This window comes from Bubalus bubalis, chromosome 5 (assembly GCF_019923935.1).
Source record: "Bubalus bubalis isolate 160015118507 breed Murrah chromosome 5, NDDB_SH_1, whole genome shotgun sequence".
Lineage (NCBI taxonomy): Eukaryota > Metazoa > Chordata > Mammalia > Artiodactyla > Bovidae > Bubalus > Bubalus bubalis.
In genome coordinates this window covers 7870492-7886435 of record NC_059161.1, presented here as the reverse complement: position 1 = coordinate 7886435, position 15944 = coordinate 7870492, and the positions used below count along the sequence as shown (strand labels likewise).

The following is a 15944-nucleotide window of genomic DNA, read 5'->3' as shown; positions in this document are numbered from 1 at the left end:
TTGAACAACTAATTATTTTCAGAAACATTTTTTGCTCATAGTTTGTTTGAGGGATATAAAAGCTTAGCTGCATTGCAAACGTCCTCATATCCCTGCCTGATATTTATTGTGACTTTGACACCTCTTAACACCCATGTTTTCTGCAAGTTGTTCTTTGCTCTGGATACAGAAAGGAGTACTCAAGGAAGGCTTTAATACAAGTTCACATTTGGAGAGGCGGGTAGCCATGCTTTGATGAAGTTATCTATGAGCTCTAAAAGCAAAGACCTTACATGCATTCACTTCAGCATCTATGTAACAAAGTAGCAGTTAAGATGTTCAACATTTCCATTGTCTTCAAATATCAGGCCAAAGATGCTTGATCATAATTATTGATTGCTGTCAACTAGTCATTTATTTTCACCTGGCTTAAGTTTTTCCTACTTTCCCCCCAGGTTCCCGTCCTTACCGTCTTATCCCTAGGACCTCTTCAAGGTGAACTATAGAATAATAGGATTTAAGAATCGAAGCATAACATGATGATACCTTTACCCTTTTAAAGAGCCTTTGCCAGGCTCTCATCTACAAATCACCCACTTGAAGAGAGGAAGGACCAGAGGCGGAAGTTAATGATTTGGTTAAAGACAGGCACCTAGGTGCCTAGGGGAGTAGCAATTAAAGGCAAACTTCGGGGAGCTGGGCCATTTTCTGGAATGAAGATTTCCCCTCATTTAAATTGTAAAAGTCTGGATTCTGGCCCTATGAGATTTTCCTTAAAGCAAAGAAAGCAGAGTATTATTTCCAGGTAGAGAGACAGCAGTGTGGTGTGGAGGGCGGCCTTAACTTTTCCCATCTCTGAGGATATAACTACAGAACCCAATTCAGAGGCTTAACTTACAATGAAGGGGAGCCTTGTCCACTCAGGAAAATCTAACTTAATATCTCTTGAGTAGATATCACACAGGAGGCCATAATGCTTTCGTAACACTAGGAACATTTTTGATATTTGGATGGATGTTTAGGGATGATTTTTTTCTTTAAAGAAAATGTATTCCTTTAAGTATGCTGGAACTGTCCTACACTCAAAAACTTGATTACAAACTATGATGCATTTTAATGCTACTGGATTCAAAGGCAGGTCTCATCCTTCAGAGAAGCACTAGTGCGTTCTCTAGAAAATCACCAACTCCATCATTTCACAGCTTTGGCCACCATTATCTGGTAACGCTGGAGGCGGGGGTGCGGTTTAAAAACAAAAGTCCTTTCTTTCATATTCAAATTTCCAAGATGTAGTATGCTCATAAGAATGCTGCTTTTGGCAAATTACTTTCCAACTAGCTTGCCCACTCCCTTTAAAAAGATATTTTTGTCCGCTCCAGGTGGCATGCAGGGTCTTAGTTCCCCCACCAGGGACTGAACCCTCACACCTGCAATGGAAGCACAGTCTTAACCACTGGACCACCTGGGAAGTTCCAAGCTTGCCTCTTTCATCAAGTGCAATATTGGCCTCTAAGAATAACAATAATACAGAATTAAATGGAATACCTCCACAGCTGTTTGAACCACTTATAGATGACAACTGTCAATTGACAATCTGACAATTCAAAAGGAATCAGTTAGGATTCAATATTTATGACTTCACATTATGCTATTTTTTTCAGAAACTTCACAAAAGCCAAAAAATCTTCAGATCCTTTAAGATAAAACCTTATCCATCACCAACCACGTCATATATTAACACGATGCTCTTAAATCAACAGAAATCGAAACCTACAAACTAGGACCATTCTAAAACACCCGTTGGATGGGCCTCTCAAAAAGCACTCTCTCACTCTGAAAATGCCTGTGTGGCCACTGTCCATGACCGTTTCTAGCGACTTTGAGTTTTTCTTCTAAAGGAGAACGAGCAACGGAAAAGAGAAACAGCCAACAGTCATTAAAATACGAACATCGGAATGAATTTTGATCATTTTAATAAATATATATCAAGAAAACCTCACTTTATTACAACACATTCATATACAAGCATCTATCATCTAAGTTTTCAACATCAAATGTTTATCAAATATTGAAAATAAAGGACAAAACATCACGAGACTATTCAGCCATAACACAAGAACGGGTTTTAAAAATTGGTCCTTGTGGACATTGTCCAAATGACGATCCTACTCATACACTGTATGAATGAGACCTATATTTAATATTAATAGCAATAATAAAAAAAGCTTTATCTTGGAGAAACGGGGAGGACTCAATTTATTTCCTCCATTTGGAATTTGGTTCCCGTGAAGTATTGTGTAAGGAGGCCCAAGTCAGTCAGTAACCTCGGAAATGGAAATAGAGTTTAGCAGGAGGAGTTAGCTGGCATGGAAGGAAGGATGGTTAGAGGGGCCCTTCTGAACACTCTTGCCAATGTACACGTGAAAAAAAACGACTGAGAAAAATGTTGGCCAAATACATAGGAGCTTTTGCCGACTGAGTCCCATTTCTCCAAAATAACTTTCCCCAAACAAAAATCTTTACATTCTTTAAAACCTTATTGATCACCACATCGTGTATTAACATTGTGCTTCATAATCAACAGCAAAAGTCATATATAAAAAACCACATGCTTTTATAATCTAAACGAGTGAAATGATGCAAAACAGATTAAAGTATGATGCATGCTACTGGTTCATGAACTTCATTGGACAAGAAAACAAAACAACCCAAAACCCAGAAAACCCAAACCCCAGCAACAGACCGTTGCCATAGAAAAGCTTGAGCAGCTAGTGCTGGTCTCTAACAGCTCTCTCTATTGTTTCCTCCATCCCTTTCTAAAAATGCCAAATCCAAAAGCAATTGGGCATCAAAAAATAAAGGAAGAATAGAGATGTTGAATCAAAAGTTGAACGCAATAGTTCGACGTTAAAGATTTCCAAACAATATTGATCCACCCTGTGTTTGTATTTTTTTTCCTGTTTGTTAAATCCCTGCTGTACTCTTGATTTATCCTTAATTTTCACATTGGCAAAAATTAAGATAAAGTAAGGCACCAAAAATCGCCCTGTATAACACCTTTCTAAAAGCCTCATCACCCATCAGAGGCAAGCCAGGAACTTGCAGGGATCACCCTCTACTCATATCCTTGATTGTTGCCCTGGTCAGGTGTTTCATTTCCTCCTATCCTATTTCCCTCTGTCACACAAGACGGCTGAATCCAAATATTTAACAGCACCAGGAAGCCGTTTCTTCTAGCTCCCTGTCCTCAGTCTTTTATTCAGAAAAAAAATATTGTATCATAGAGAAGCAGCAGACATCCTTTGCTGGTTATATTGATTTGCTTACCAAATAACTACCTAATTAACTGGCAAACAGGTGGAAGGCTCCTCGCTAGTGACAGGCTCCTTGCGGGTCGTGGAAATAGCACAAGGGCACACTGTCCCCCAGTCTGATCTGCTGATCTTCTCGGTAAGAAAACTAAGATTTAGGTTTAAGTGTTAAGTCAACTGTCTTCTCGGTAACGTCACCACATTTATGAGTAGCTTGCCGATGCCTACAATACAGATGTTTTATGCAATCTGCTCTCCAGGCATTTAAACGACATGGCATGTTCATGGCATAATTGTCAGTTGTACAAAACTATAAAATCCATTCAAAATAAAATTTATGAGAGCTAATTGATCATGCTGTGCATGCTTCAAAGTTTGCGGGAGAAGATGGCTCATATTTTACTGCCTTTGCTGCAGCACAGTTTGTTACTCGGTGAAGGCTCCTTTTTCCTTAAGGACTTTTTCCAAGACTCACTTACATTGCTTTTTTCGTTATATCCAGTCTCAAAATAATCATAAAATTGGCCTTTGCCCTCAAAAGCAAGGTCGTTGCCCACAGGTCCATGGCTCAGGGGACCACCATCCCTGTTGGTATCATCGTTTACTTTCTCATCATTTAATTTGGCCTTTTCTTGAACACCAAGTGACCGGACGCTAGTAACAAAGATTTCACTGGCAGGTATCTGGCCATCACCCTTGTAAACAGGTGCACTGCCTATATCAAAATCCACCTGCTGGGAACAGCTCGGTAAAGGCAGAGGGGGAGAGGAGGAGGAAGAGGAGGAGGGGGAGGAAGAGGAGGCAGTGGTGGAGGCACTTCCGACGTTAGCATTGACAGAAAGGGGTAAATTTAGGTAGTGACCACCACATTCCTGGTACAAGCAGCAGGCATGAAACTTTTCACACTCCTCTTTGGCCATCCGAGGTCGTTTCCGGTAAGGACAGTCTTGAGCCATAAACCACTCCTGGGCAGAGGCGCCATTGAAAGAGCAGGCAGGAAAGCACCAGTTATTCTGCATGATAATTTCTCCATGGATCCTTTTCATCAGATTGTTTATAAGGACAGATCTTCGGAGGTACACTTCAGGATCATCGATAAACTTGAGCTTTTCTAAGGACATATAAAGGATGTGGGCTCGCTCCTCAAAGATTGAGATGGTCTAAAAATCAAAAAGGGAAGAGAAAGCTTAGGAAGTGGCCTTTATTAAAATATCATCCCAGCACATTTCTCTCTTGGCAGTTTCTGGGCCTGGGGATGCTGTGGTCTGGTTTCCCTCGGGTTCATTTAGCAATGCTCTCCTGGGGGCTGCTAACGTCTCCCCTTCCCAGCAGACTGACTGGTGATGTTGAGCACTGGGGAATGCAGCCACAACTCAGACCTCCGCAGGGACAGGTCAGGATGTCCGCTCTTTTATGATGCAGTGAGGGGGATGGCGAAATGCACAAAACTAACCTATGCTGTTAGAAGTGAGGAGGAGTTTCTTTGGAGAGCTGAGAAACAGTGACTAGAGAGGGACACTGGGGAGGCTCTAAGTTGCTCATTACATTGTTTCTTAATCTGGATGCCAGTTACATGGCTATTTCACACTTTGTGAAATTTATCAAGCTGGACTCTTATGACACTTGGGCCTTAATGTGTGTGCTAAGTCGCTTCAGTCCTGTCTGACTCTGGGCATCCCTATGGACTCTTTGCAACCCTCTGGATCATAGCCTGCTAGGCTCCTCTGTCTATGGGATTCTCCAGGCAAGAATACTAGAGTGGGTTGCCATGCCCTCCTCCAGGGGATCTTCCTGACCCAGGGATCGAACCTGCGTCTCTTATGTCTCCTGTGTGGGCAAGTGGGTTCTTTACCACTAGCGCCACCTGGGAAACTCTGGGCCTTTATGTGTGTGTATACAAATATACATGCACACACACATACTCATTCATTCTACGTCAATAAATGTTTTTTAGAAGACGCCAAGTTGCAGGTCATCATAAGTATATTTCAAACCCTGGGTGAGACATCAAGGAGCATGAGCTCACGCTGCCTGTGCTGTTTCTCTGGGTTTCATTCTTGCAATTATCTTTGCCTGATAGAGGGACGAAAATAATGAAAGAGGCTCAAACCCTAAAGGGAACTGCTGGTTGCAGGGCCACAGTAGGCTTTTTCTGGAATTGGGCAGGAGAGATGCAGAACGGAAATCGGAGGACTCGCTCGCAGGTTGTGTGATGCCATTACTGTGTGATGGTTGGCACAAACTGGCAGCAGTTTGGAAGACTGCTACAGCCACAACAGAGAAACCAAAATGGACATAAAATGCTTCTGTCCTGGAGCCCAGCTCTTCCAGCTCATTAAAAAAAAAAAAGCTAACCTCAGGAGCTGTGAATTAAACCAGCCCAAGCTGACCAAAGGCAGGAACTACACATACACAGAAAAGCCCAGCACCTGCCAATGCATGCTGATGTCCTTTTATGAGCAGGGTCAGAGCAACATCTAAAGGCTGGAGGGGAGGGGGGGGCGATGGAGTGAGAAGACAGGAAGATGAATTAGAAAAAAATTAAATATCCTCTCTGCATTTCCAACAACTATGGCCTGGGTTATCCTCTCCTCCACTAAGTTAGCAGATAGTTTCTGAAAGAAGGTAACCATAGGAAAAGGCACTGGTATTTTAAAAGCTTAGACAGCCAGTTTTAGACTTCTGTGTGCTTTCCCAATCCTGTCATTTCTTTCTTATTCATGCAAAAAAAGTTAGCTTTGGTTTTTCTCTTGGGAATGAATTATATATTTTCACAAACAAAACATATGTAATAAACGTACCATGAAGGACACTTCTACTTTCATGCACACATTCAAAGGACAAGGAGTCCACCTCTGAGGGGTCAGGAAAGCCCTGGGTGACTATCCCCATGTGGGCACACAGGTGGCACTGGCCACGGGAGCCTGAGCTCAGAGACAGGGAGCAGGTCTGGGAAGAACAAGTGCATTTCTGCACATGTGAAAGCTCCAGTTACCATGAACCCTTAACGCAACTTGAGAAAAATGAAATCATTAGTAAAAAAAAAAGGCATTTCTTGGATTATATAATTCTGTTATTTCTGGACAAAGGAGTTCTTGCTGGCTCTTTCTTCAAATACTTGTGAAAAATAACACAGGACCCCAAAAAGTGACAACGATTAATCTGGCTCTGCTGAGAAGTGGCTCATTTTCATTGCTTGGGTGGAACACTTTCATTTCTGGAAATGGATCAAGCAACTGTTACTAAGTATCTTAAACTCTTAATAAAAATAATGACTATTAAAAAAACATACTTTATGGCTACAGCTGCTGAGTGGTGGGTGAAAATCCTCTTCTTCCACATACTTCCTCTTAAAGTATGTGATCTTGGATGTTGTTATAGGATTTGAAATTCCCCTGTAATGTGATCCTGTGGTAATAAATCAGATATGACAAATGACATGCGGTTTGCCAGAGGTTCTCCAAACAAAATGCTTTTCTTTCCTTGTCTTCTAGAAGATAACTTGGCTACGTATTTGTCTGTACATGTGGTGATTAAAAATAAACATTAGTCTTAATAGTTGCTATCATGAGGAATCCTGTGACCCAGGCCAGGCAAGGATTTCTAGACAATTATAGAGGAAAATGACATATTTTAGCATTTACAAAATATTCAGACTCGTAATTCTATGCACAGGCAAACAGCAAAATTCAAAAAGGGAAGTATTGTAATAACTGAAATAATATTGGTATTTATTCAGATTATTTACTTAAATTCATGATAACACCATTTTTCAAATGTATGTATCTTTAACTGTAAGCACTAATAACTGAACAACTTTTAAATATTACTGGCTCTTAGTAAGTAAACAAATGATTATCTGCACACTGGAGTTAGAATATCCCTTCTTTCAAAATATGAAATTCAAATTTTTTTCATTTAAAATTAAACTTCAGGGTAACAAAAGTCCTCTTTGCTCTCAAAAATCCAACATATCAACCATGAATAAAAATAGGGTCTAATTTTCAAAGACCAAGCTTTTACTCCTTTTTAGCAAATCTGACATCACCAAGTACTTGTTTTCATTTTAGGTTTTGGCTTTTTTTCCAATCTAGTAGCACACAAAAATCCAAAGGAACTCACCTTAGAGCATAGGAATAATGAATCAGGGAGAACATATTTTTTTCTGGGCTTACAAATTTTTTTACCTATAATACCAAAGACAATTGTGTGCTTAATAAAAAGAAGAGCCACATAGCTGCTGGCCCAAAGGGCACATTCCTTTATGTCTCATGGGATAAAGATTTCATTGTCAAGCCCACCCAGGGCTTGTGTAGCACTGAGAGATCCATACAGTTCCAGAGAGTAGAAAATTGAAACTCAGACTGAAGAGTTTCAAGATCTGCTTTGGGTCTCTTAAAAATACAAATGCCTGACTTTTACCTGAAGCAGCAGCACAGGGAAACTCAGGTCTGCATGCAATTAACACCACTCCTGGTCCTTTCCTTGGGACATTGGAGTCCCTGGAGCACTCTCAGCTCAGGAGGGCACCCCAGACACCACCCTCATCTACCAGTCTGGCCACAGAGGGCAGCAGGGAAAGGTCAAAGGCAGTACCTGCCAGGGGGGGACCGGCTCCCCGGTCTCCCTGCAGGGGAGCCTGAGCCGGCCCCGGGGGGCTCAGGCCTCCGTAGCTGTCAGCCTCCCATAGTGTCTGGTACCCAGCAATTTCAGCAGCTCCTTCCGAGACAATGGGCTCGCAGAATCTATTCATGGACAGAACCAGAGTCATCTCTGACAGCCTCAGATCTGAAAAAAGAAAAAGAAAACAAAAAAAAGAAAAGAGCCCTAATCAAGAGCAAGCCAGAGCACGGCTTTGGCATCTTCCTTCCTTTGCTTTGGGAAACTTTTACTTCTTGCTCCTCCTCTTTGCCCTGAAACATTTTTTTTTTTTCCAAAGAAAAATCTCAGTAAACTCTCTTGCAGCTATTAGCTCAGCCTCTGTGTTCAGCAATCTGCATTTCATGGGCGGATCTTTAAAACCCCATTTCTTATTGTTCTCAGATTCCCCTCAGCCCTCTTCCAGACAGCTGCCTTGCCTTCTAAACACATTTTCCTCCTGACCTTCCCGCAGAAAATGTACCCCTAAGAGGCAAGGCCAAAACCCTTGCCGCTTCCTTTCTATTAATAAGGCAAAATCAATTTTCTAGTCAAGTCCCCCGAGAGTCTCCTTTGATGAAATCCACTAATCAATCAAAAGAAAAGGCTGGGGGAGGCAGGAATCTTCAGCGGAATTCCATCTGATGCTCTCAGGTTTGGTCTGTTCCACTTGCCCGTGGCCCCCTCTTCCTCGGTTTCCGCAGGGCCAGTTCCTCTACAACATGTTGGGGCTCCCTCCACTTTCTTCTCCCAAAGCGAAGCAGACAGAGACACACTTGGTAGTTGTTTCCACCAGCCCTGATCGGCCTGAACTGGATCTGCCTCCAGTCAAAACACTGAGAGATGAAGACAGAAAATTGGCTCCAGTTTCCAGCCGTGAGTTGCAGTCCCACAGGAGCCAAGCACAACATCAACGGAGCAGGCGGAATATTAAACAGGAGCCAGGGCTTCAGGGCCAGAGGCAGCCGACAACTCTACACTGCAAAGCTCAGACGCAAGGCAGAAACTTTCCAAGAAGCAGCACACCACTGCCCTCCTGGGCAGTTCACGCCCTTCCCCAGGGTCTGCGGGGAGACTGGGAGACCTCTCTGCTCTTAAGATGCACCCTGGGCTGCTTTGCACCTGGGGTGGTAGGGCTGTTCCCCTGGGGGCTCAGTGTCTTTACCTGGTCCTAAGTAGGGCTTGAGGTGGGGTCCAGAGTGAGTTCAAGGGGGAAGAAACCAAAAGGCCTCGGGGCCATAGATCAGTGGTGACAGCCAGCAGCCTCAGTGCCTTATTAACCGCCCGATTCCTTTGAGACCCAAACCTCCACTATCTCACTGTGCCGTTTAAAGAACGGTCACAAAGAGTGATGTCAAGTCTGCTTTCTTGAAGACTGATTTGTCTTTGAAAGACGCTAAGGGTCTAGTTCTTGCTTTCTTCTCCAAATTATACAGCCTGTAATGTTTGGGGGGTAAGGGTAATCTACTGTTGTCTTTCAGGAGACTATTATTACCTACATGTTAAAACAAGGGTCCACTTCCAGGTAAAGGAGGAAAGGCACCAGGCGAAAGGGAAATAGCTTGAGCGGAAATGTCCTTCTGGCTACGCGAGAAGCTCTTGGCAGCAGTGACTCCATCCACCACCCAGGTTTCTCCCTGAGACCCGAAATTCTTTCCCAACCTCACTGAAGAAGGAAGCTCGGCCTTCTGACATACAGGGGACATGTCCAGGTCAGTGGCTGGGTCAGAGGACCCAGCTGATTTAGGCCACTAAACCACCTTTGTTGTTGTTCAGTCGCCAAGTCGTGTCCAACTTTTTGCGACCCATGGACTGCAGCAAGCCAGGCCTCCCTGTCTGAACTACCTACCCTTTTCTTTTAAAAGTGGCAGCAAGGACTTGTTGGAAAACCTTATTTCAAGAAGAAAAAAAAAAGTTCGGACACACCATTTATTCTGTTCTTTGAGTCATCAATCAAGAAATTTAGATCACACTGATTTCACAAACTAAGCCATTCTATCGCCCAATAGAATGGATGCTCAAACTCAGCATCCAAACAAGGTATCAAGCCTCATGACAATCTGTTCCCTGGAAGACTCTCATGAAATGGTCCAATTTCTTACCTTATTCTAAGAGACAATTTTTATCAGGAAATGCCCCTGCCAGGAGCACAAGAATTATAGAGCTTTTTCTCAGAGTCCATAGCCCTGTCTCATTGACTGCAACAGTTATTTTCTCGCTTGAAAGTTACACTTACTTTTGTGTTGGATTCTGGGAATAAGATCCATGTTTTTTGCCTATGTGGAAATTTTATTACATATAAACTAAAGCAGGTTGACAAATCCATACCCTGTAAGACAACAGAAACATTTGCAGGCCCCTAGCAGCAATTACCTTTGTTTAATAGGACATTATATGGGCCCTGTGCTGTTTTATGTTAGTAAGAGTTTGTTTATATTTTAATGACTTATCCTTGTATAGTTTTTTGGTTAAGGATTTCAGTGTTTCTATTTGTTAGCATTGTTTCCGGCACATGAAATTCTACTCTTATGCATCTGAGCTTGAATCATGGCATAATAGTTTTTATCTTGGCTGTTTCTTTCTTTTATACTATCTAGTTTCAGTAAGTTTTTTTTTTTTTTTTTTGAATGGGAAACTTTTACACACAAAATCCTCAACTGGAGAGGCTGAGTTCCACAAGTTCTTTATATTAAAGTCTGAATAAAACATAAACGAGTTGGAATTATTTGGGAGCGGGGAGGAAATTTTGCAATCGAGTCTTCCTGTCGATTTAGAACTTACACTGGGATGTTAGCAAATTAAGGAGGCAAGTTCAATGTTCATGAAGAATTGGAGAATGGGGCAGTAAGCCATGATATCACATGATCGTTTTATTTGTATTTTGTGTACACATCCGAACTGTCATTTTTTTCTCAAGTGAGATTTACATTGTAATTCTGCTACTGAGTTCAGAAGTTGAAATTCACAAATGTATGAGCTGTGAATACTAGATAAAGTCACAGAGATGCACATTTATGGTAGATTTTGTTTTTTTAACATCAGAGGTGAGTGGATGCAAAAGAAAGGTGTTAAAAGTGTGTTTTTTCTATAAGAGGGTTTAAAAAATAAAAACTAGAAAGCCCTTAATCTTTTCTCCTCAGGCTCCTGCATGTCTGCTTTGTCAGCCAAGGTAGCAGAATGACAGCTCAAGCATTCCCCAAAGGCCCAGGGCTAAAGTGTCAAGTTTTGCGAGCAAATGTTCACAGTAAAGTTACCAGACGGTTTTACACACTATGGTTCTTCCAGATGATTTGGGCTTCTTCTCTCCTTGGAGCCATTATGATGCTAATAGGAGTGGCTGGCACAGAGGACAGGATAGCTGCAGATTCAGTGATGCCTGCCATCCAACAGGGGATCTCAGTCATTCTTTGCCCACCCCATCCCTCTCATCCATCATTGGAAAACATTTTATTAAGAGCATTAGAGCAGTTCAGAGGTCTAACTCCAATACTGAAAAGCACAGAAATAAAAGAGCTGATATTTTCAATATATCTTTGAGGTTGTCAGTCTTAGATATCCTGCCCAGGTGGAATCAAGCCCTTGATCTGACATTGTCCCTAACAAGCTATCAACAGCTTGGGTTGGTGGTGGCAGGGTCTGGGTGAGTGGAATAAAAATCTTTCAACCCTTCCAAATAGGCAGATGTCGCTTTTCTACCAGTCTCTGCAGTACACCTGTCTGCCCTGGGAAATACATTTTTCAGCTGCTGCTTTGAAAGGCCAAGAGATTTAGGTCTGATCCTGCGGCTGGGAATGGGGGTGCCAAACCAGAGGGGGATGAGGTTGGGGGACCCGGGGGTCCAAGCCCAGCCCGGGGTGCCAGGTCTCCCCATCCCACGCCCAAGACTGGGGTCTGAGGTTTGGAGACCCACCCCCTGCAGGCGGGCAGCAGCCGATGTCCGAGTCCCCACAGTGACACACCCCCGGGGGTCGGGGGCCCCAGCCCAAGCCCCTCTCGGGGGAAAGCCGGCAGAGCTCCGCCGGCCCTCGGCCGCGGGAGAAAGTAAACACCACCCCAAGTGTCTGGGAACAAAGGCAAGTTGTCTTTCCGCGGTGCTGGAGCCGTGCGCCTCTCCTGAAGAATAAGAGCTATGATTACTCTTTCTTTTCTTCTTCTTTTTTTTTTTTAAACCAAGTTTCCTTCTAAGGGAAATAAACACCAAAGGTAGGATTCCAAGGAAATGACTCACGGCGGTTGGCAGGGCTCTGGCGAGGCTGGCCCCGGCCCGCGCTCCAGCCCGCAGCAGATGCCTGCCCGGCCCTCCCTTCCCTCGCCGGCCAAACCTGCCCGGAGCCCCGGGGCTGCGGGAGCGCCCTCCGCCTCCGCGGGACCCGAGCGGCCGGGACTCGGCCAGCGCCTCCCGCCCGGCCCGCAGCACCCTCGGCTCGCGCGGCCGCCTCTCCCCCCTCCTCCTCCCGCCCCCCGCCGCCTCTGCGGTCCCGGCCGGGCACACTCCGGAAAGTTGCTAGGGCCGCGGAGGCGGGAGGGGAGGAAGGGAGGAGAGAGGCGGAGGCGTGGACCAGGCGGGCAGCAACCGGGCCCGCCAGGGAGGTGAGCTGAGGACAGAGGAGCCGCCGCCGCCGCCCGCAGCGCGGCCCGGCTGCTGGGGAGGGTGCGCGGGCGGAGGTGGCGGGGGGTGGGGGGACAGAAGGTGTCAGCTCTTGCAGCTCTTCCTTTTTCTTGCAAACGCGCGCTCTTGACATCCACCGTCCTTCCCTCCCCACCTGCCAACCGCCGCGGCGATATCCAGACCTTGGGGATGGTGGTGGTGGGGCATGCCTCCTACTGACTCTGCACCCGGGGATAGGCGACTAAGCGGCTACTGAGGACCCCAGGGTGTCATCGGAGCCGCGGTCCCCACCGGCCCCTAGAGTCGGCTCGGTGCGCGCGCAGGCGGCGGCCGCTCCCGCCCGGGTACAGGCTCCGCGGCGCACGCCAGCCCCGCGGAGAAAAGCCCGCGCCGCCTCCGCGCGCAGAGGCTCTCCGGCTTCTCCCCTTCTTCCACCCCTCCACCCCTCCACCCCCTCCACCGACCGCCCGGGTCCCGCTCCGGCCGGTGCGCGCCCACTCGGCGATCGCCGGGCCGGCTGGGGGCGCGGGGGAGCCGGTCCACGACCGCAGACGCCGGAGGGGACCGGCCGTCGCCCTCCAACCCGGCCCGGCCTCTCCGCCCCCGGCCGCCGCCCGCCGCCCGCGCCCAGCCCGGCTCTTACCGCGGGGTCAGCCGGGAGGCGGTGGCGGCCGCGGCGCTCGAGCTGCTGCTGGCCCGCTCCGGGCTCGGCGCCAGCCCGGCCGCCGGTGCACACTCGGCGCGTGCGGGGCCCGGCCCGGTCCAGGGAGGCGCGGGTGCGGGTGCGGGTGCTGGTGCTGGTGCTGGTGGCGGCCGCGGGTGCGCGGCGGGCGAGGGTCCCGGCAGGTCCCGCCGCCGCGACTGGGGCGCCGCGCCGCCGTCGCTGCAGACGGTTATGGTAATGAGCGGCTCTGTCTAGCGAGGAGCGTGTGAAACCCGTCAATCCTGTTTGCCATTTCCCCGTGGATTTCCGAGGAGAGGTTCTGCACGATGCCCCCAGGGTGAGCGAGGCAACATGACAAGCGCGCCCGCTCGCCTCCCTCCTTCCCTCCCTCCCGCCGCCGCCGCCGCCGCTGCTCCTCAGGCAGCACACGGGGCGCCCTCCCCTCGCCCCCACCCCAGCCCGCCCCCTGCCTCCTTCCCTCCTTCCCGCCCTCCCCTCCCCTCCCCTCCCCTCCCGGTGCCCGGGGACACGCGGGCCCAGCTCCAGCCCGCAGCCCCGACCCCACGCGCTCCCGGGCTCCGGCCCCTTCGCCCTGGGGGGTTCGGCTGCAGCCGAAGAATATATTCACCCTGCAACCTTCTGAGATGTCTTCTCTCTTTTTAAAAAATTTGGTTTACTTTTGTTGTTGTTGTGTATGCGTGTGATTAAAAAAAAAAAGATTCTGCGCCTTTCCCACCCTTTGCAAAAGACTTTCTTCTCCTTTGCCACAGCAAACGGAGATGAGAAACAGCTGTGTTTGCAGGACCCGAGCAGTTCTTCTCCCCTCGCCGCCCGCCCCCGCCAGTTCCCCGCCGGAGCTGTGTGTGTGTAGTGTATCAAAAAAGCAACCTTGGTCCGACTGCAACTGGAATTGGCAACTCTTTCTGGGTGGGTGAGCCTCCAGGGAAAACCTCCAGGAAATAAATTTTTAAAAAAAGTAATAAAGGAGGTTGTTCTTGGTCAAGAGAATAAGCCCCGGAATCACATTATTTTGCAAATAGTAATTTTCCTCTATATTGGGCTCCACTGGAGTTTGTTTTTTTGAAACATTAATTCATAACTTCTGTCTAGGGACCCCTCCATAGTCGAGATGGGTCATTTCAGGTGCAATGAACGCAGAGGCTTAGAAGGCAGAGACCTAATAAAATGGGGGGGAAGGCACCTGCGCAAAAGTGTTACAAAGACTATAATGTTTGTTTACTGCTACTATGCCAGATGTGCTAAATATAACACTTCTTTAAAACAGTGATCCTCCGACTGTGAAAAACCAAACCTCTTGCTGCCTGGCTCCCTAGGAATCAAGAAGAGGCACAGACTGAAAATCAGGGAGGAAAGGAACAAGATCAAGGATGAGGATTAGCATCTGCAAATTGAACCCTATCTAATTTGCATGTTTATTTCTTAGAATTGTAATTAAATTTGTGTAATAAATGTTTTCCATTTCATTCCTATGCTTAAAATTTGGGTGACTGACGTGCAGTTAAGTGAATTTTTTTTTCTTAAAGCAAATGTAGTTTATTCAATAAAGCAGCAAACAAATATTAAACATAATTAGAACTAATCTGCTTTGAAGGTATTTTTGTTGAACTTTGTACATTAAAGACTCTCAGAGGTTTTAAGGGTATTAGGAAGCTGAGAGAAGGCAATTATGCTGAAAACAGACTAACTCAACAGACTTTCAGGAGCACTATTTCATTTTTTTCCAAAAGATGTTTCAGAGTTGCAAGCCTAAAACTGGGAATTGGGCATCCATCTTGGCTTTATCCTGAACCAGATTAAATTGCATTGGGTGATGCATGTAAAGGCCATTATGATGATAACTTAAGAATTGTAAACATTCTATGGGTAAAAATGTAATTTTCATTTCAGAGGGGATAGAGGGTAAGGAAAGACACAAGAGCATTTAAAGCAGTGCAAGTACTTGAAAATCTAAATCAGTGTCTAACTCAAAGAACTAAATGTGAGGGCTTGGAGGCATGGCTTATTATTGTTTTTATCTCGCTATATTAAAGTTTTATAGCATTTAAAGGACTATGGGGAAATCCCCACATACCCTTGGCTGCGTCAAAATGCATAAAACCAAAAGGAGCAAATTAAGCATAAAATTGAGAAATAACACGAGACCTAAGAATCAGCATGGGTTGCACTGGCATCTTTGGAGCCTGGGCTCTGAGAAATGAGCCTTCTGGGAAACTGGCATTGCCCTTGGGTGGGGAGGACTCTTGGCTTTAATGTTATAAAAAATGACATCATAACAGAAGTATGAAATCATTTTACTTCACAGTACCCTTGTGGTTCTGAGTATGAACTTGACCCTGTCTTGTTCAGATATGTTAGGTTAGCACGTTTTACTGAAAGCTTTCCCTGGTCTCCTTTTAATCTCAGGCTTAATGTTAGTCGAGATTTGGTGCTCAACTGTTGACAACATGAACTAGTGTCTACAAGTAGAGGAGGCAGTCAAATGTCCATGGAACGAGAGACATCATTTAAAAATTTAAAGTGAGTAAGTGGTGGCTATGGCACAAGGAAAGGACTCGCTATAAATCAATAATGAAATATTTGGATGAGTGAATGTAATTTATGAGTTGAAATATTCAACCTGAGAGCTATGATGTCATCATTCTTGGATGGGTGTGTGTGTGTGTGTGTATGAAGTTCCAAGACAGAAGTTTGATTATGAAACTTAAAATATCTTGAGCTGCAA

The 15944-nt window shown here is 45.8% G+C and overlaps 2 protein-coding genes across 7 annotated transcripts; one reads left to right on the top strand and one right to left on the bottom strand.

The window, feature by feature from the left end:
• Positions 1-1935: 1935 nt before the first annotated feature.
• On the bottom strand, positions 1936-13549 carry SERTAD4 (SERTA domain containing 4). 2 transcript variants are annotated; one of them, XM_044942664.1, is made up of 4 exons: positions 13181-13549; positions 7887-12041; positions 6583-6698; positions 1936-4450 (listed from the first exon to the last, which is right to left on the bottom strand). In XM_044942664.1, exons 2-4 carry the CDS (start codon positions 8059-8061, stop codon positions 3683-3685), a joined length of 1059 nt encoding a protein of 352 aa, XP_044798599.1. In that variant the 5' UTR covers positions 8062-12041; positions 13181-13549; the 3' UTR covers positions 1936-3682. The 2 variants fall into 2 exon arrangements, with proteins under 2 accessions (XP_044798599.1, XP_025141187.1); XM_025285402.2 differs by having other exon boundaries at positions 7887-8078.
• On the top strand, positions 12115-14801 carry LOC102400743 (atherin). 5 transcript variants are annotated; one of them, XR_003109340.2, is made up of 4 exons: positions 12125-12518; positions 13457-13538; positions 14004-14128; positions 14487-14801. XR_003109340.2 is itself a non-coding variant. In XM_025285403.2 (4 exons), the coding sequence occupies exons 1-4, from the start codon at positions 12148-12150 to the stop codon at positions 14501-14503; spliced, it is 627 nt and encodes a 208-aa protein (XP_025141188.1). In that variant the 5' UTR covers positions 12127-12147; the 3' UTR covers positions 14504-14801. The 5 variants fall into 5 exon arrangements, 4 of the variants coding, with proteins under 4 accessions (XP_044798600.1, XP_025141191.1, XP_025141188.1 ...); XM_025285403.2 differs by having other exon boundaries at positions 12127-12518; positions 13972-14128; XM_025285406.2 differs by lacking the exon at positions 14004-14128 and having other exon boundaries at positions 12120-12518.
• The last annotated feature ends 1143 nt before the right edge of the window (positions 14802-15944 follow it).